The sequence below is a fragment of the Cannabis sativa genome, chromosome 1, assembly GCF_029168945.1.
Source record: "Cannabis sativa cultivar Pink pepper isolate KNU-18-1 chromosome 1, ASM2916894v1, whole genome shotgun sequence".
Taxonomy (NCBI): Eukaryota; Viridiplantae; Streptophyta; class Magnoliopsida; order Rosales; family Cannabaceae; genus Cannabis; species Cannabis sativa.
Window position 1 is genome coordinate 32,883,312 of NC_083601.1, and position 20,876 is coordinate 32,904,187.

General features: G+C 27.4%; 1 protein-coding gene across 1 annotated transcript; it reads right to left on the reverse strand.

The window, feature by feature from the left end:
* Positions 1-3,980: 3,980 nt before the first annotated feature.
* Positions 3,981-9,341, reverse strand: LOC115706982 (ethylene-responsive transcription factor WRI1). Its single transcript, XM_030634769.2, has 7 exons — positions 8,828-9,341; positions 8,627-8,709; positions 8,387-8,395; positions 7,959-8,047; positions 7,673-7,797; positions 7,340-7,416; positions 3,981-4,897 (listed from the first exon to the last, which is right to left on the reverse strand). Exons 1-7 carry the CDS (start codon positions 9,019-9,021, stop codon positions 4,239-4,241), a joined length of 1,236 nt encoding a protein of 411 aa, XP_030490629.2. The 5' UTR covers positions 9,022-9,341; the 3' UTR covers positions 3,981-4,238.
* Positions 9,342-20,876: the final 11,535 nt, after the last annotated feature.

Consider the following 20,876-nt stretch of genomic DNA (forward strand, 5'->3'; position numbering starts at 1 on the left):
ACAACAGATGAACTCTTTTTTTTTTCTTTCTAAAATATTAAATAAAAAAATCTATACATAATTAGCTCATATTATATATTTATTTGAAATAAAATATAAAATTAATTAAATAATTATTTGAAAAAAATGAGGATAAAATATTAAAATTATGCTAATCTATTTGCGTGAATGTTAGAGCACTCATTGTTTTAAAATAAATTTGTTTTAAATATTTAAAAAAAATCAAATTAAAAACACTACATCAAATGCTTTAGATTTTTTTCAATTTAAAAATTCTTTAACATTTGTGCTCTATATTTATAGAATATTATTCATTGCTTTAAATGTATTTTATTAATTGTTTTTAATTTTAATAATTTTTTTATATAAAGATATATTTATATTATATATTTGAAATAAATAAAATATATTAAAATTTGAAGAAAAAAATGGGTAATATATTTTAAAAAATTTTATATATGGTGTAATGTAAAAGTTTGATTTAGAATAAAGAAAATGAGATTTTAATAATATATTTTAAATAAAGAATAGAGAAACTAATGAGAATGAAAAATTTAAAACATGAGAAAAGCTTTCCCTTATTTTCTCAAAGTATGCCACTACATTTCATCATAAATTAAAAGAGGATTCTACCATTAAATAAATAATAAATATTTTCTATGAAATGTAATTTAGTCTAATATTTAAAACAGTCTAATTACATAATCTAATTATATAAACAAAATAAAATAATGTTGATTATGTTTTCCGTCTATTCAATAAACAACGTAACATAATCATGATTTTGATTATTTAATATTTTATTTATTTTTAAAACACTTATTTATTTATTTTGATTTTGACTATATTTTAATAAATGTGACATAATAGTGGTGTTGATATTAATAGTTCGGAGACTAGCGAGAATACTAGTGAGGGTCGAGGTAAGAAGTCTCGATCTCAAGTGAGCTCCTAAAATGGAGGCGTGAGGATTTTGCCTACTCAAGATGAGGGGGTAACTCTGGTTTGACTTACCCTTCTCTGCCTTGTTTAGAGAATAGAGGTCAAGGTCCAAGGATTTTGCTAATGGTGTTAATGGGTTGACTACAGAATTGACTCATGTTATTTGTGCTTCTCAAGGTGGTGATGTGAATTCGTTTATCTCTGATGCTTGAGTCCAACGACTTTCCAGTGTTGATAATGTTATTTTAAAGAATGGAATTGTTGTGCACAATTTTTCTTTGACCGAGGACGCGGACCTTATCATTTCCCCCAACGCCCCATGAAGCTCCTCTCTTAGAATTGTCAGGAATTGGGGAATCACGTGCAAAGAAAGCTCTTTGGAGTCTTGTTTTTGTGCAGGATCTGGATGTATTCTTCCTTATGAAAGCAAAGTTGGACTGAAGGCGTATGACCAATGTGTGGAGACAGTTGGGTTTTGTTAGTGCTTCAGTCATAAGTTATGTGGGTTTGGTTGGTGGTATTTTCTTATGTTGGAAGGTAGATCTTCAAGTTGACGTTCTATTGACTTCTCTTTCAACTATTAAAGTGTGGTTCCTGAGCTCTTGAATTATCTTGATTGGATCTGTTATTGTGTTTATGCACCTCATGTGCATGGAGAGAGTACTGAGCTTCTGGAGAATCTTTTTATTAAGGTGGGTGCATTTAATGATCTTTGGATGATTTTTGGTAATCTTAATTCGTTGTTAGATCAACAAGAAAAGTTCGAGAGTAATTTTCTTTCTTCTAGTGATAGTAAAGATCTTTAGGATTTTTTGGCAGTTACTGGAGGCGTCAACCTTGGGTGTATTGGAATTTTTTTAAACCTGGTCCAATAGTTAGGATATGGTTTTATTAAGATAAGACTAAATCGATCTTGTAATTGGGGACCCTAAATGGATTCCTAACTTCAATAAGACTTGGGTTGAATCTTTAGCTATAAAGGACTTTTCGCTTTTTGGATGCTTAGACACACGATTTGGGTTGCAGGAAAGTGGTTCAACAAGTGTAGGCTATTTATGTTAAGGGTGTCAATAGTTTCCAATTAGTTAAGAGGTTGGGTAATACGAGAAGAAGTCTTGCCAAATGGAATAAAGCTTGCTTGAAATTTTGTAGAGAAACAATTGGTCTTCGTAATCAACTTTTGGTGGATGTCCAAAATAGAACCCGTCTAAAGATAATTTGAAGATTGAGGCAGACATTCTTCTTAAATTATAAGAGGTGGAGAAGAGGAAATCATAGATTTGGCGTCAGAAATCTTGTGAATTATGGCTTCGAGATGGGGATAAAAATACAAAGTTCTTTCATGCCTCAACTATCATTCGTAGAAAGACACAATTTTATTGGCTCGGTGTCGGATAATGGATTGAACTGGGTAAGTGGTAGGGATGAGATGGGGCTTTATTTATGGAATTGATCCATGGATGTCTTCTCTTCTACATCACCTTGTCTTTATCAGGAGATGTTGGATCTTATGAGCCCTGATGTGTTGGAAGCTGAGAACACTACTAGAAAAAGTACAATTCTCGTCGGTTTTAAAGTGTCATTTAAAGAATTTGCGTCGGTTTAAAAAACTGACGTATATACCGTAGTCGTAAATAGTTTTTTATTAGCGTCATTTTTTAAATGACGCAAAAAACAATTATCTTCATCTAAAAACCGATGCAAAATATACACTCTTCTTTTTCATCTTCTGCGTCAGTTTGAAAATGACGCAATATCGTTTGTAGCATTTTAAAACTGTCACTAAAAATTTATAGCGTCGGTTTTAAAATGACATATAAATTGCTGAAATACTTTTATTTTTAACTTATTGCGTCATTTATAAAATGAAGCATAAATGTATGTAAGAAAAAATTGCAAATTTCATGCATTTTTTCCTCGCTGCATTTTCAAATTTTAGAATGATTTTATATAATAGTAAATACATGATACAAAAAAAATTAAAATAACGTTTATAAAACTTATATATATAAAATTAGTAATTGATTCTATTAACTAATTACATAATACCAAAATTGTTAATAGAAACGATCCTAAAATTTATATTTTATGTATCATAAAAACTAACTATAAACTAATTACATAATGCAAAAGTTAATAGAAACAATCATAAAATATATATAACAAAAAGTAGTAACCTTGTACTTAATCAATAATCAAAGGCTCCGTGTCAATAAAAAATAAGCTAATTAGGAATTTTGTCCCCAAAACTTTGACATGTACCATATCATGTCTCATGAACTTTTAAGGTCGTTAAAAATGCTCCTGACTATTGAGATTGTTGAATTTAAGGACTTTTGTGCAATTTTAGTAAAAAAGTCTAACATGGATAAAAGTTTAGGGGGTATGATTTAGTACATTTCAAAATTCGAGGGGCATGATTTGGTATATATCAAAGTCTGAGGAGCATGGTTTAGTACATAAACAATCACTGAAATAGTAAAATTGAATGAAATTTGACAAAAGTCCTTAAATACAACCATCTCAATAGCTCAAGGGACATTTTTATCTACCTTAAAAATTCAAGGGCATGATTTGGTACATGTCAAGTTCAGAGTCAAAAATCATAATTAGCCTAAAAAAAATATGTCAATATCACACTTTGTGTAAAAATTCTTATATAAATATAATTTTCTACCGTAAATATACATAATTAATCATCCTCTTTTTATATTTCAATACATATATGTCACTTTGGTTGAATATAGTTTGTTAATTTTACATTAATGTTTTCTCGGTTCATATCCCAAAACAATTATACAAATATAATTTCATACTTTTTTTATTTATTTTTTATAATAATTGCAACAAAAACTCACATCAAATTTATTAATTATAATTAACTTCAAAAGTATATGTATTATTAATTATACTTTTATTAAATGGACGAAACATATATATAAAACTATGCATCTACTACAAATGTATAATTTTTGTTTTTTTATTTTTGTCAATATATTGGTTTGTATGTGCTTATATATAAAAAAGGGATTAAGTAATTTAACTTAAACCGATAAACACACTATATATTAAAGTAAGAAAATTTTAACTTACCTCTTTCATCTAGATTCCCAACAACATGTCCTCTTTCTATTTTTCTTTTCATTTTTTTTTTCTATGAATAAACTAACTAAACGAACAATTTTCCCCCAAGCCAAACAAAGAAAAATGTAATTTTTTAAGGAAGAAGAAAGAAAATTGAACATTTTCCCAAACATCCAGGAAAAACATCCAAACAGCAGTACCAAAACCTGAAATTACATACAAGACACTGGAGTTTCCGTCAACGACGATGACGGAGAAAAGGAAGGTAAGGATGATGAGGAGGAGGAAGAAGAAAACAGCTCAAGCTGATCTCTCCGGCCACTGTTACTCTCGTCCTCAACGTTTCCCGATCCGCCCTTCCCGGTGATTTGATTATTATCCAATTTATTAAAGACGGCTGAGAAATCGTCTTCACTGGAATCGACCGATCCAGATTCAAAAATCATATGAATGTTATCTTCAAATCCACTGTTTTCGAACAAGTCCAGTAACTCCTCTGGCTTCTCGATCGGCAGATCCGGTACCGGATGATGAACATATCCGGCGTCAAGGAAGCTCCAAGGGATGAGCTCGTGGTCGTCTGGAGTGTCGATCATGACGGCCGCCATTGTTGAAGAGTCCATGCAATGAAGAAGCTGAGAACACTGAAGATTCTCCCCGGAGGAGACCTCATTCATTTGCGGTGGTGAATGGGGTTGAAATTCAGCTTCTGGTTCAGCTTCGGCTTCAACGCCGGGAATAAGGATTGGTTCACCGGCCTTGCTCTTGATTCGGTCGATGTAGTTACTGATATCAAAATTGGTAACAGCGTTTGCTCCTCTGTATTCTATCGCCGCCATGTCATATGCTGCCGCAGCTTCTTCTTGCGTCTCTGCAATTAATTCAAATTAATTAGGTCAATAAAAATCAGTTAAAAATCTTTGGACCATCCTAGTAATGTTGGCCTTGTTCATATGACACTATAAACAATGAGCAGTACTAATAAAATTGTAACAGTAAAAATGGCCTAATAAAACCACAATATCTAACTATTTTGACAGTAAATGCAATGATGCATACAACTATTATACTAATCAGAAAAAATAAAAGTAATGAGTAGTTGTAGCGACTCGCGTGACCACAGTACAGAACCACGTCTCACATCGTTAAAAAAATCCAATAGTACAAAAAGATAGATCACCTGTACTTTTTTGCACCCTTTCATGTATAAAGTTTCTCTCCTTATTATGTCCCGACCTTTTCTCTTAAAAGAAAATTTTAAAACTTTCTATTTTTGATGAATGATCAGCAAAACTACAGATGAATTTTTTTCAGTGTTGAGGTAAAAAGAAAGGTATATTTTCTGAAAAGTTGTTCATACATTCTCGGTTTAAACATAAAATTTCTCCTTTTCCCTAAAAACAATAAAAAATATTGTCGTCATAGAATCAGAGCTATAACAAGTTGGTAGGTATATAAGGTAGTAAAAAAAGATTAGAAAAACTCGAACGGTAAAGCAGGCCTGAAATAGAGGATCCATGTTTTCTGAGGTAACGTCATCAAGTAAGACAAAACACTTTAAATAAATCCTATGAAGACATGCACATAAGCTCTAGCATTTTCATATGTTTTATTTTGGATAAATAACAAAGTAGACTACAATCAAATGTAACAATTAAAGAAAATAACAAAATCAAATTGTGAGTGAGTGAGTGACATTTCGTTAATGTGATTTGACATTGATTTAAGGTTAGTGGATTTGTTCTAAAATAGTATGAAGTTTTATGGTTTGGATGGACGGTGAGAATGTGGCCCTTATTTAATATTGTGACATGTCCTAATAAGGAAGTGGACGGAGTCGAGTGGTCCCAATCCCACCTTAGAATCTCATATAATGGCTATGGGGTAGGGGTGTTAACGAGGGACTTAACACACTATGGGTGACCTGGCTAGCTCACAGAGTAACAGAGAGAGAAATATATAAGAGAGAGAAGGGGAACACGTGACTCCCAGTGACAGTCACTTTTAGAAACGTAAAGGGCTTAATAAATTCAGTGATCTCTGCTTAAAAATCTGATTCTACTTTGTTTTAATGAATTTGAAGAATGACAAGCACTTGGGAGCGTCACGTGCCGTACTGCTGTCAAATCCCAAGATTCTTACTCTCACATATTCTTTTGCCAAAGGTCAAATCAGATCCGGTCAAACTAATGGTTTGGCCGGTTACCGTTTCTTATGGTACTATCGCATGTAGGCAATCGCTACTTCCCGACTCCATTTTAGGATCTATCCAAATAAAAAAGTTTGTGCTGACTAAGATTAGTGTGTATTGATCTAATTCTATCTCTCTCTCTCTTTTTCCATTCTTAATTAATTAATTTAATAATTAAGATAAGGATATTATGATTTCATCCAATTAGCCAAGATAAGCTCAAATAATTATGTTTTTAGTATTGAAGACAAAATCCTACGAATGTATGTAGATATATAAACCAATCAACCCACTAAGTTGTCAAGTTATTAAATAAAATTAATAATTATATGTGAGTATGATAAATTCAAACTAAAAAAAAAAATTAAATCAAGCAATGAAAGCTTTTGTTAAAATTTGGTTTGAACTACATAATCATTAACTAGCTAAGATATCACTCATAGCGAAATCAATGAATCTAAGATCTGTTTATACTATTTAAGCAATATCTTCTAAAGTATAGGAGAATATTTTATTGAAGTGAACTAAGTAAAAATATTCAGTTTCCGGCCAAGAAAAACAAAAGAAATAATAATATAAAATAATGTGCTTGGAGTGTACGGAAAATGTTGATTCCACGTTCTTTCATTGACTACAATCTTATTTATTTTAATTTTGACATTTGCAAAAAGAAAAAATGGGCATTTCAGATTTTGCAGCACCAAAACCAAACAAAATCCCCCACAAAACAAAACAAATTAAACACAACTATTGTTTTTCTTTGTTAATTTTTGGCAACAAAAAAGAAAAAGAAATCATACACGTGTAAGTGATTTGACACTTAATCACGTTTTTCCGTTTCATACATTTTTTTTTAAGGAAATGTCTGTTTCATTGTTTGACTAGTACTATAGTATTATTTTCCACCGGCCAAAAAACACATTTGTTATGTAAATTATGAAGTTTATGCAATACTTAAATGCAAAATGTATGTGCAATTAAAAAAGATTATTGAAATCAACAGAAACCAATATGTAGGGTAGGGGCAATTTCGCACCTATAATAAATATGTATCATATTATATTATATTATTCTACAAAATATTATTCTCAATAAAAAATAAAAAGGAGAGAAACAACGTACTATAAGTTCCCAAGTACAGATATTTGTTCCCAAAAACACGTCCAATTCGAGCCTCCCACCTTCCATTATGGTGATGCCTAGGAAAAAGAAAAGGAAAATAATACTATTAATATTAATTAATATTAATGAAACACTTAATCACAAGCTGAGTTCAACCAGCTTAATTAATTTCATTTCAAAATTCAAGATACGCATAATTTTTCAGTGAAATCAAACCTTGACCAATATTTATGTAATATTATTATACCATTTCAGAAAACAAAAATATATATAAGCATGTTTTTAATGTTAAAATTAATAAGTATAAGGTCCTCATAGTATTTTATCATTTACCTAGCGACCCCTCGATATTTAGAAACTCCTCTAGAAAATCCGCTACTCCTGCGCCGCAAAGAGGCCAAGTACTCTTCCTTACTGACTTTTTCCATTTCTTCCATTTCTTTTGTATATGAATCTGTCTGCATCAATGGGTCAATTCAAAGATTTGTAATAAGACAATGGGTGAAGTAGCAATGTTAATAATTCACACTTATCACTAATTATTAAATTAATTATTATTGATTAATAAATAAATATAGTGTTAATAATATATTTAAAAAAAAAAATCACCGCATCATACCGGAAAATTCAAGGTTGTTGTAGCACCCCAATACTTAAGTGCCGCCAAATCGTAAGTGCGAGCAGCTGCCTCCTCACTATCATAGGCCCCTACATCACAAATAAAAATATATAAGAAACAAATAAAAATATAGAAAGTGATATTATCTACTCTAAACTTAATTCACACTGGTTTCTACTTAATTAATACGAGATAAATTATTACACAATTGACTACTCTGTACATTAATTGATTTTTCAATTTAAACAAATATCGGTAATATTTTTCGAAATATATATATATGTGTGTGTGTTTGGCTTGGTAATATATTCAAATTTCAAGTCCACTAATATAGTGAGAGATGGTTATGTATGTTATATATATATAAGAATAATAATATAAAAATATATATAATTATAAAATAAAGAGGTGCATAAAAAGATACTTACCCAAATAAACTACATTGAGCGGCGACGAAGGGAGTAGCATATGAACGTTGCAAATGACAGAGATTTATCAGGAATAAAAACAGTCAGAACTCAGAAATGCATAACTTAATTTAAAATTTATAAAAAGAAAACATAATAAACAAACAATATTAAGCTAATAGATCTCCTTGATTCCCTATAATCAAGGTTTTTTTAATAAATTAATTTCAATTTTCTTTTTCATTTTTTTATAATTTTTACCTTGCCTTCCTTTCTTGTTCTGAACATTGTTCCAAGAACTCTTATCCCACAAATGAGCTTCAAATCTACCAGTCCATCTATGTCTGGATTCAAATTGAACGATAAACCCAGAATTTCACACATGCAAACGAAATCCGCAACAAAAAAGAAATAAAAATAAAAATCGATCGAGGATAATGAGAGAAAAAACTAATTAATTACCTGGTGACTCCTCTGTATATAGAGCTTCTCCTTCCAGAGGCAGATGTTTGAGCTTTGACATTTTCTCGACCGATATTCTCTTTCCTGGCACGTTTAACCTTCTTCGGTTTCTCGGATTGGACCTGAACAATTTCAGGCTCCACGCATGAGGATGAAGAGGATGAAGAACAAGAAGAAGAAGGAGACCTCTTCATGCCTTTCTCTCTCTTTCTCACTTTTCCTTTCTCTCACTTACCCAGAAAATTTATCAAACAAAAATAAAAAAAACTAGTTGAGGAAATTAGACATGTTGGGTAAGTGGATCTTTCAATACTGCCTAACTTTTTTTTCGTTGTTAGATTGTACAATGAGAGAGTCACAGTAGTTGTTAGAAGAAAATCAGTGAAGGAATTACCCAAACCAGAGAGAGTAATCAGATCATAGAGAATATATTTATATATATATAAATGTCACCTATCTATTTTGCTAAAACCCAAGTATTCTGAATATTGTGTTTGTGTGTGTGTGCGCGAACAGAGAACAAAATGGAGGGGTTATAAGGTTTTGCTTGTAAGTCTTAACCTTGGGTTAAAACTTAAGGTTTAGGTCGGGTTAAATCTTTAACCACGGGTTAATTATGTGCCCTACACTTGGCTTTGAGGCGCAGCCATGCTACCAATGGGATTTTCTCTATTCGCTGGCCTTTTTATGTGCTGAGAGTGAGGAATCTCTCTTTATTTTTCAATTTTGAAAAAAAAAAAAAATTTGTTTATGGTTTTTTTTAACCCAGAAGATAGTAATAAATAATTTTAATAGTAATAAAAAAAATCTTAGTTTTTAATTTGGGTGTCAGTTACTTCTGGTGAAAATGTGAGTTCAAAACAAGTGGTTTTTCTTCTAATTGCAAAAGTAACTGAGATTTTTATTTCTTTGAATTTGAAGATTGTAATGGCAAAAAAAATTGTTCTCAAATCTAATGGGTTTAAGTTTGATTAATTCCAAACAAATGGAGTGTATTTGTTCTTTCAAAATACCCTTTACTATGTATTCATTTTTGCCAAGGCACCGTCCAAAAAAAAATTCTCATTTTCTTCTCAAGAGAACATATGAGTGATAAAATCAGAACAGCAATGAAGTAAAAAAAATCAGAATAATAAATATCAATTGCTTAAAAAGCATTACTATTTGTTGGTGTTTCAATTGTAAATCTATTCTTACAAAAAAAAAAAAAGAAAAGAAAAAAAATCCAAACACTTTAAATAAATATCCGTTTTTAATTGTAACGCATATTTTTATTACTAAACATATCTTATAAAAAAAGAAATTCATTAACTTAAAAAATAATAAATAATTACAATAATTATAATATTATAAATTACTCTATTCAGTTAACAATTTTTTGTTTTGATATGTAATGACTCGTAATTCTTATCATGTTTAATTTTTTTTAATTTTCTACTTTAATGTGGTATCAGAGACTGAGATTAAGTATTTAGTATTTCAAAATAGTTATCAAACTAACGAAATAATATAAGTCAATGCACAAGTGTATTTTATTTGGTATTTTAGATATATATGAGGGAAACCTCTTATTTGTTATAACTAATTAGTAAGGTTGAACCCAGAATAAGGTGGGTTAAGGCTCATCCATCTCAAGGGCCTAAAAGTGGAAAAAAAAAAAAAAATTTACAAAAATACTGAATTTTGAATAAAAGTTTTCAATTTTTATAGTCACAGAATTTTTCACAAAAATACTGTCTTTTTATAAAATAACTTCAAACAACCGAAAACAATAAAACAGAACAATTAAAAACAACAGTAGAACAACTAAAAAATAACCTAGAGCAAGAGTGAAAACTTACCACAATATACAGTATGAAACTTACACAATATTTTTTAAAAAAATTCCGCTCCATAGTAAAAAAGAAAAAAAACAATTGAAAATTTTAGTATGTAGTGTAAAAATCTCAAAAAAAAAAGGTCTTTTTTAAAATATTTATACTTTCTCTTGTGATTTTTAAAAATATCACCTAGATTTAAAAAAATTCCCAAAGTACAATAAAACTCCAAGTCAACCTTGTTAATTAGAGATGATCAATATGATAAAAACTTTTGTTGATGATAGTAGCTAAAATTTTTGAGTATTTTAAATAAAAATATAAAATTATATTAGGATATGTTTTGAAAAGAAAAATGACAATATACAAAATTTATTTGAGTAACATGCTTAGGGGTGTTCATTGGATCACATCCAATGTTTTTAGGTCTATCCAGATCCGATCCAATCATATATTGGATGTTAGATTTTACCATCCGATCCGATCCAATTAATTTCGTCATCCAATCGATCCAACATCCATTGGATGTTGGATTGGATCGGTTCTATCCATTGGATGTATTTCATATATATTTATATATTTAATTTGGGTTTATCTAATATTTTAGACCTAGTATTTTTTGGATCGGATTGGATCCATCCAATATTTTAGATCCAGTATATATTGGATTGGACTGGATCCATCCAATCCAAGAAAAAAAAAAAGGTAAAACTTTAATGTTAATTTTCATATATACATATAGATTTGACGTATAATAATATAAAATCTAATTACTCATTCAAACTAAATGAAAATACTAATTAGTTCGATTGGATGTTGGATGTATTGGATTTTTAGACACTCCATCCACCATCCGATCCGATCCAATTGGATATTTAAAAATAACATCCAATCCGATCCGATCACAATTGGATATCCAATGTTTGGCGGTCGGTTGTAATTGGATCGGTCGGTTCTCATTGGATTGGATCGATTTATGCACACCCCTAAACATGCTTGTTGATTTGAGTAAATGTTACATTCAAACTTAAAATAATTTAAATCATTTATATTAATAGTATACTCATGTTATATAATATAAAGCTAATTAATTATCTCTATTCAACTTTAAAATTAGGCAAAGAATGCAAGTTATGTCTATACACCCAAATTTTTGGTTAGACTAATTGGGGAAAAAATTGTTAAAATATTGTCCAAATTGTGGACTTTTAACTTATTACATGTTTGGTATAAATTAATGCTGATGGTAATGAAATAAGTGAAGGTAAATTTACACGAGGCAATTATATTTTCTTAAGGACTATGTTTTTTTTTTTTTTCAAGTGTTTCACTTTTTTTTTCTTTAGAAAAATATTGTTTTATATTGATTTCTTGTTGTAATAGTGAAAAACAACACTTTGTAAAAAAAAAATAAAAAATGTAAATACATAAGTATAACTTTTTTTTTTTATTTCCATTTATTAGTAAATATAAAATAATCCCATAACTAAAAGCATTTATTTGTTTGTTTTGCAATTTTAATCTTAGTAATATTATTCTACTATAATTTTAATTCCCTACAAGTAATGTAATGATTTCATTACTAAATAATCTTAAAAATAAATGGAGACTATTTTGTCTATTTTGAATTGGTTGTGTTAGAGTATTTATAACAATCTCTTCAAAACAGCTAAAAAAATTAAGGGTTAATTTCACAAATGCACAAAAACAATAAAAAAAACAACAAAAATACGGTTTCACGAAATTTTAAACATTTTACGATTTTTTTAATTTTATTTACATAAAATACAGTCTTTTTATGTTGAAATTTTGTTCATTTGTTGTTAATTTTTTGTTATATGTATGTTATTTTTTGTTGTTATTTTGATGTTACTTTTATGTTGTTTTCTTGTTGATTTTATGTTGTTTTCGTGTTATTTTTTGGAAAACCGTAAAAATGTAAAGAAAACATTCTTTGAACGTAAAAATATAAATATTTTACAAAAAATAGTGCCTTATGTAATTATTCTAAAAATTAATATAAAGAAAATGTGTTAAAATAAGGCTCCATCAAGTGAGTTAAAATAGCTCAAATTATTATATTATGAATAGTGCTTATTTAAATGTAAAGAAGCACTATTTATTCATTAAATAATATTTTAATAGTTTCTCTCTCATTATTTCTATTTTCTCATTTAATATTTTTAACTTTTTATTCATATAAATGAAATAGATAGATAAATAAAGAAGATGATGTACATTGTAATATAAAAAATGTGAGATAAAATAAATAAAGTAAACTTTTAATAAAATATTCTGAAAAATAAAATGGAGAAACTAATGAAGTACCCTTACACTTAAGAGATAAAGTGAAAAGTACCAAAAAAAAAAAAGAAAGGAAAATAGCACCCAAAATTAAAAAATTGTCACAAAAAATAAAGATCTAGAGAAAAAATAATTGATAAATCTATAAAAAAAAAAAATATTTTATTATTTCAAAACCGTTTAGCCCAAAATTTATCAAGAGCCAATATATGTAAATATATATATAAAAAATATTTATTTATTTTTTAATAATTTTTTGCATATAATTTAAAAAAAAAAATGAGGGGGTGTGTGGCACCCTTTGGCCTTATTGGTTTTCGTCATTCATCTTAATGCTAGTCACCATTATATTCAACGTAAATATTATTATTGTATCTTACTTATAGTTATTATTTTCAATAAATTTACTTAATAAATTAAATACTCACTTCTATATAAACATTATAATAAAAAAAAGATTCGAAATTAAAAAATAAAATTATAAAAAAATAATTGATAAATCAATAAAAATTTCATCTTATGAATTTTGTAATCAATATCATCACTGTATCTCACTTTTAATTATTATCAATGTATAAATTTTTGAAGAAAAAAATACTTACACTATTATATATTAGAACAATTTTTATTTTTTGAGTAACTACTACTTTTTAGAATAATCTCGAATTTATAAATTAAATTATAAAATAATAAAATTAATCAAGTAAAAAAAGTTACATAAAAGTAGAAATTACGTGCACCTATTATGCAACAATTTTTTTTAATAAAGGTTTGACCCAAAAAAAAAATAAAGGTTGACATGACAAAATATACATAGATCAATGTGAATCATCATAAATAAACTTTATATCTGAAGCTAAAATTCAAATAAAATGTAGAGAAAAGAAAATACATTTGAATATATATACTCAAATGGTTAAGCAGATATGTTTAGCACTCTTGTCATAATTCAATAAAAATTAGCCCATACTTACTCAAAGCCTAAACTACATATGACACAAAATGTTAAATCATAATTAACTAGAAAGCAAAAAATATAAAATTGGAAAAAATACTATGTACAAAGTTTACTAAAATATTTTGTTTTTTAAAAAAATTATCCAAATTTGCTATAAAACTAATGTGAACTGTGAAGTGTTTTTGTTAATTATTTAATATTTAATTTAATAGAATAAATACATATAGATATTTTTTAATACAAAATTAACTGAGAGAATTTAAAAAAAGAGAGAGAGAGAGAGAGAGAGAGAGAGAGAGAGATAAATATATTTGAAATAATTTTAAAATGTCTTGTGGCGATTTTATCTCTTTTTTATATATACTAGTGAGGGTACTCGTGCTACGCACGGGCACGTGAGGTATTTCTAATTTTTCTTTAAAAAATAATTATTTTGAAACGAGACATATTACTTATTAAAATAATAAAACTAAAATATATACTGAAATAAACCTAAGAATATCAAATTAGGCAAAATACTCCAAATTGTACATAAAATTAAAACGAATCTTCATAGAAAATTAAGATTAAAATAAAAAATTATGATAACTTAATTTAATTTTTATATGTTAAAATATAAACTATATGTATAAAGTACTGCAAGAAAAATACATGAATATTTCATCTAATTATTAATTAAAAAAAATCAAAATTACAAAATATATTAATTTAAAATATTAGTACATTTATCACTTATAAATGGGTTTTTTTAAAAATAAGATGAAGAAGAAAAACACATATAATTAATGAACTTTGAATATACATTGAATTCTACCAATATTTCAAAAAAAAAAAAAAAGACAATAATTTAACTTTTATATGTAAAAGTTTAAACTATATTACAAAATGCTGTAAGAAAAATATATAAATTAGTTCATTAAATTATTAATTTAAAAAAAAAAAGAAAGAATCAAAATTACAAAATAATAATTCAAAAATATCAATACTATTCATCACTTATTAAATATATGTATAACTCTATAAAAAAATGGAACTCTAATCTATGCCTATTGTCATTTTTTATATAATTAAATTATATTTGAAAATTTATAATTATTCTTGCCATTAAATAATAGGATATAATAGTAATTAACAAAAAAAATCAGTAACTTTTTTGTAATTTACTTTGAAAAGCCCAAAACCTATTCTCTCTTTTATATATACTAGTTGCAACAACACGTGCTATGCACGTGTAATCTTTTTGGAAGTAAATATAAAATTTTTATTAATGTGCTAAATCAGTTAAAAGATAAGATTTTTCCTTAATAGCTTGAACTGCTACTAAGCAATCTGACTCCAACTCCACTTTCTGTCAAGGTTGAGTTTTAATTCAGTATAGCATGCGTCATGTACAAATTAAATGTTTGTATAAAATATAACACAATTTTTATATTTCTCATTGAATACGATCTGAACATTTTATTAACTCTATGCGATAAAATCTAACATAATTCATTTATATTTAACAATAGGATTAGTTCAAAGATAATCTTAAAAAAAAATACAATTTAATAGTGGTCCTAAAAAATCTTTAATAAACACTTATTTTCTCTTCTTAAAAAAAAAAAAGACCAAAAGAAAAAAAAAATAAAAATAGAAGAATGTATACTATAAAAAGTAAAAAAAATAAAAATATTAAAATTATTTTTTTAATGTGAAATTATGTTATGTAATTCTTTACAAAAAGTAGAAAATTAAAAATATTAAAATTATTTTTTTAATGTGAAATTATAATATGTAATTCTTAGTAAATTATATAGGGTGATAAAGTTAAGGCTAATTTTGCTAAAAAAAACTCTAAATATTTATTTTGCATACCATTATTCTAATAAATATGTATATATATATATATGCAACTATATTGAATAAAAAAAAAATAATAAAACATGTTCTTACATATATTGAGTAAAACTTAGTTTTATTAATCAATTAAACTCAATCATTCACATATAAATGATAATTTAGTCAAAAAAAAAAAAACAATTAATCACCACATATTTTGTATATTTTGTATATGATTAACCTCAACATAATAAATTTAATATGTGGAAGCCCAAAATAAAATTGTCATAGTAGTTATTAATAAAAAATAAAAAAAAGCAATTAATCACCACATATTTTATATATGATTAACCTCAACATAATAAATTAAAGGTGAGAAGTGAGGGCTTTTTAGTAATTTAATATGTGGAAGCCCAAAACAATATTCTCACTTTTATAGTAGTTATAGATTATAGATAAATATAGATATATTAATAGATTTTGATATTAATTATTTAATAGATATCTATTTAATTATTATTACTGTAGTAGTTGTTGTGTATAATAGTAGACAATTATTTACTAGAGATGAAAGAAAAGACAAGAATAAGAATGAATACAATAAAATTAAAAATGGTTAAAATTATATATATTTTTTCTTCTATCGTATTGGAAATAATATTGTTGATGTTGAAAAACGATCAATTCTGTAACGTCTGATAAGCGATAACGATAAAAAAAATATATTATTTTGAACTCTTTATTTTGTAAAAGTTACAAATTGAATCATCTATTTTGTTAAATGACAAAATAGATTTTCTATTTTTTAAAATAGTAAAAATAAGACTCTGAGCTTAATTTTCGAAAACTTTATTATTTAATATAACCAACTTGAAGACAATTTCTAAAATATACAAATACATAACATCTCTAGATCGGACTATTATTAAGTTTTATTTTGAGAAAAAATCAGTTCAGGATCCTATTTGTACCATTTTAGAAAATACAAAGTATATTTTCTCATTTAATATAATAGAATGTCCAATTGGTAATTTTACAAAACACAAGGTCCAAAATAACATTTATAAGAAAAATAAGAACTAAAGAGAAAACCATAATTTATAGTAGCTCACTCCCCATATTGTGATAGTAATGGAACTACGTCTCCTTTGAGCTTATCACGAAAAGCACTCAGCTTAGAAGAGAACTGGAGAAAAATAACTAAAGAGAGATAACCTCTAACCTTTTACAGAGAATTGAGAATGTGAATAACGAGTCAGATGAGTTCTCCTTTTATAGAGAATAAGGTTCAATTAAATTACAATAAAATAGTGGGAAAATTGCATGAAATTTGTTAGGAAATTGAGGCCGAGCTCGCAGACTGATTTTGAGGCCAAAAATATCAAAATCGTGGGAAGGACATTAGACAAGCTTAGATCTATCTTGAAAAGAACTTTTCCAATGCCACTTGAACAACATCATTTGGATAAAAATTGAGCGAGTTATGGCAAAAATACTGAGCAGTGTGCAGTTCTAAAAAATTGTCAAGTTGATGGGCGACCAGATTGTACATAAAACATCGACCTGAGCGCCTAAAACTCTACTTCTTGGGATTTAAGCATGTTTTGAGATGCATCAGTGTTGTGAAAACACTCCTTAGTTCATTCTTTGACTCCGGTGCACCGTCTCATGGTAATTATGCACGGTGTGCGCAGGAGATGTCCGGGTGATCACACAGTGACAACTAGGTGATAACCGGGTGATCACTAATTTGCATTGGTGTTGGTGGGTTTATGTGTGACACATGTACATGAGAAATTGACTTTCCAAAGCACCCAATTCTTATTTTGGAGGCAAAATAAGATCGATGTCGGACAAAACTGTCGTTTGATGGATGGAACATTAAGCTTTGAATGTTAACCTGGATGCCAGTGTGGTGTTAGCTGATGCTTGGGGGTTGATCCACCACTTCGATGATATTCTTTCATGATTCAAGTTTCATATGTTATTTTGAGGGCAAAACAAGAATAATGCTCGAGACGGAAGCACATTCTATGTGACAGAACCACAAATCACGTGGAATATGTCAACCTAGGCACCTCGGGCACATGCAACTAGTGTGCTAGGCGCCCAAATTTTCATTCAGGCCTTAGATGATTTAGTTTGCTTTCTAAAAGTAGTTGTACCTTCATTGTTGATAAAAATAAGAAAAATGCCCGAAAGGCTTCTCCAGAAAGGAGAACCAAAGCGCTCCTAGTTGAGATTCATTCACCTGGGCACCATAGTGTTCCGAGAGTCTGCATTGGGGGCTCAAGTGGGGGCCAAGGTCATCGAAAGTTGTCTCATTGATGTCCAATCTCTTTTTTGTAAAAAATGTTCACTAGATTTTAATTTCATCAAATTCACACAGTTGTTACTTGGTAAAGCATAATTGGTGCCCAGGTTACAATGTCAACCTAGGTGCCCATGACTTGGAATATGCTCCTTCAGGATATCTTTGATGAATACTCATGCCCTGTCATTGTTCTTTATTGGATTTGAGGAATCAGTATCTAAAAAAGTTCCTGAAAACCTAAACCTAGTCGTCGCGTCGCCCATGCTGACTGAATGTCAACCTGGGCGCCCAAATGCACCTGGTGTCTCTGAATGGGGTTTTGTTCAAACTTATCTCTAAGGTCTGAAACTTGATTGGGACATGTCTCTCATGTATCCTATATTAGAAAAATTAATAATAAACTCAAGATCAATTTGTATATAATATATAACATTATAATAATAGATAACAATTATGTATATTGATTTATAGTAATTACCACAATTTGATAGTGCAGTACTATTTATTTAGTATTCCTCTCTAACTCTATAAATACATATTGTCTCATCACAATTATGTTGAAATAATTAGTGTATTTCAGTAATTATATATACATTTCATCATTTATTTATTTACTTTGCTTGAAATATGTTTCATCATTTGTTATTTCTCATTTTCTATCATTTGTTTTTTTATCATTTTATTCCCTTTCGTATTACTCTATCTTATTATTTTATCAAAACTGATAAAATATTTCTCTTTATAATATATTCCTAGATTTTTCTTTCAATGTTTTGTAAATAAAAGAAAAATTAGAAAACATATGAAAAAAAGAAATTGAAAACAACAAAACTCGTTTGCATTCTCATTTAAGACAACATAAAAAGAAAAAGAAAAAATAAAAAATAATGCCAAATAAGCCTATATAATTTTCATGTATATATGTTTGACTTTGTTTTTTTTGGTTAGAAAAATAGGGCACCCAAACCATAGCTTTTCTCCTATAATAGTTTCAAAATAATAGAGCATGTGTTCGTTCGATCAAATTTTTGTTTACTTAATTATATGGGACATATATTAGAAGTTAAAGTTGCTTCAAAATTAGTGTTCGGTAATACTTTTTTTTGAACAGTGCTAATTACAATTTTTTAGTCAATCTCTACGTGCGAACTCACATCGAAATATTTTTTTTTATAACGGTATTCGTTATAGTTACAGTATCATCCCTGTAAATTTTTGAAAAATTCTGAATAGTTTACCGTACGGAAAACAGAGTTCCTGATATTTCACTTTACCACGCGCGTTCAAAAAACTTCAAACGTATTTTCGGCACTGTAAACTTGAAATTTTTCAAAAATTTACAAGGATGATGTTGTAAGCATAACGAACGCCCTCGTGAAAAAAAAAATTGAAAAAAAATATTCCGACATATTTTTTGGACGTAGAGATTGTAATAGGAGGTTGACGGTAGCACTTTTCATCTTTTTTTTTTAAATCACAAAAATAAAAATACAATTTTATTGTTAATTTTTGAAAAATAAAAAGTGTGATTGGTAACTATTTTTATTTTTTAAGAACAAGATATGATTAGTAACTTTTTATATTTATTTTTAATTTTATGATTTTGAAAAATAGAAAATGATAGAAAAATTACTAATTCATGTTTCTTATTTTTCTTTTTTGTTCAAATATAAAAAATTGTGACTATCATTATTTATTATTTTTAAAATAAATATACAAAAGTTATGATAAAAAAATATCGAATTTATAATAATATTCAACTCTGAGTAACACCTTAAACAAAATTCCAAGTTACTTAAAATTTGGAAACTCATTATTTATCTATGAAATAACACAAAATGGAAGCCCACATAATAAAATGAGAAACATATGAACTAATAATTTTTCAATATTTATGAAAAATATTAAAAGAGTGTTACAACAATTAATAAACTTCATTCGTTTCATCTCGATTTTAATCATTCAAATTATATAAAACTATATATAATATTTTTTTGTTTTATATAAATTAAGCTTAAAATCAATATGTAAATTCTTAAAATAATAATAATAATAAGTTAAGTGACCAAAAAAGAAGTAATTTATAATGCAATTTTCTCTTTTGTCTATTTCCAATCATTTCAATTATAACATATAATTGATTAAAGTATTTTGTTTTTTTTTTCCTCTTTTTCAAAAAGAAAAAAAAATTGTTTTTTTCTATTTATTTTTTGGGCTAAAAAGGTTTATACTAACAAAATAGAACGACTAGTAATGTAGGCATGTAAAATTTGCAAGACTTGCAATGAAATGCTATACAGTCAGTCATATGGCAACAATTTGAAATGACGAGTCCTGTGTTGATCAAATATGCTTAGCTGAAAATTAAATCTCATGGGATCTTATAATCTAATACTCATCTAATTTAGAGAAAATTGCATTGTTTATCCACTTTACTTTATTTGTTTTAATTTTTACTTTTATTTTCATATTCTTTAAGATATACCTACTTTTATAGATGATGTGCCTATTATACCCTTTACATAAATATAAATTATGTACTACACTTGAGTGAAAGGTAAGGATATATTAGACAATTCACTCATAAAAGTGGGTAGATTTTAATTAAATAGAATATGAAGGTATTTTTGATTAATTGATACAAAAAAAAATATTTCTCAACTTATCCCTTATATTTATATATTTTTAAAATATATTTATAATTTTATATATTTAATAAATTTTATTTAAAAATATATATTAATTGATTTGATATATTTAATACATGAGATTAAAAAAAATATTAGAGTTAAAATATTAATTCTCATCTTCCTAAATGCTAATAAAATTATTAAT

Excerpts from the sequence above, each read along its gene's own strand:
- LOC115706982 (XM_030634769.2), bottom strand. The coding sequence starts at position 9,021 with ATGAAGAGGTCTCCTTCTTCTTCTTGTTCTTCATCCTCTTCATCCTCA. Across the intron at positions 7,417-7,672 it reads AAATATCGAGGGGTCGCTAG|GCATCACCATAATGGAAGGT; the intron begins GTAAATGATAAA and ends TCTTTTTCCTAG. Across the intron at positions 4,898-7,339 it reads TCTGTACTTGGGAACTTATA|AGACGCAAGAAGAAGCTGCG; the intron begins GTACGTTGTTTC and ends AATTAATTGCAG.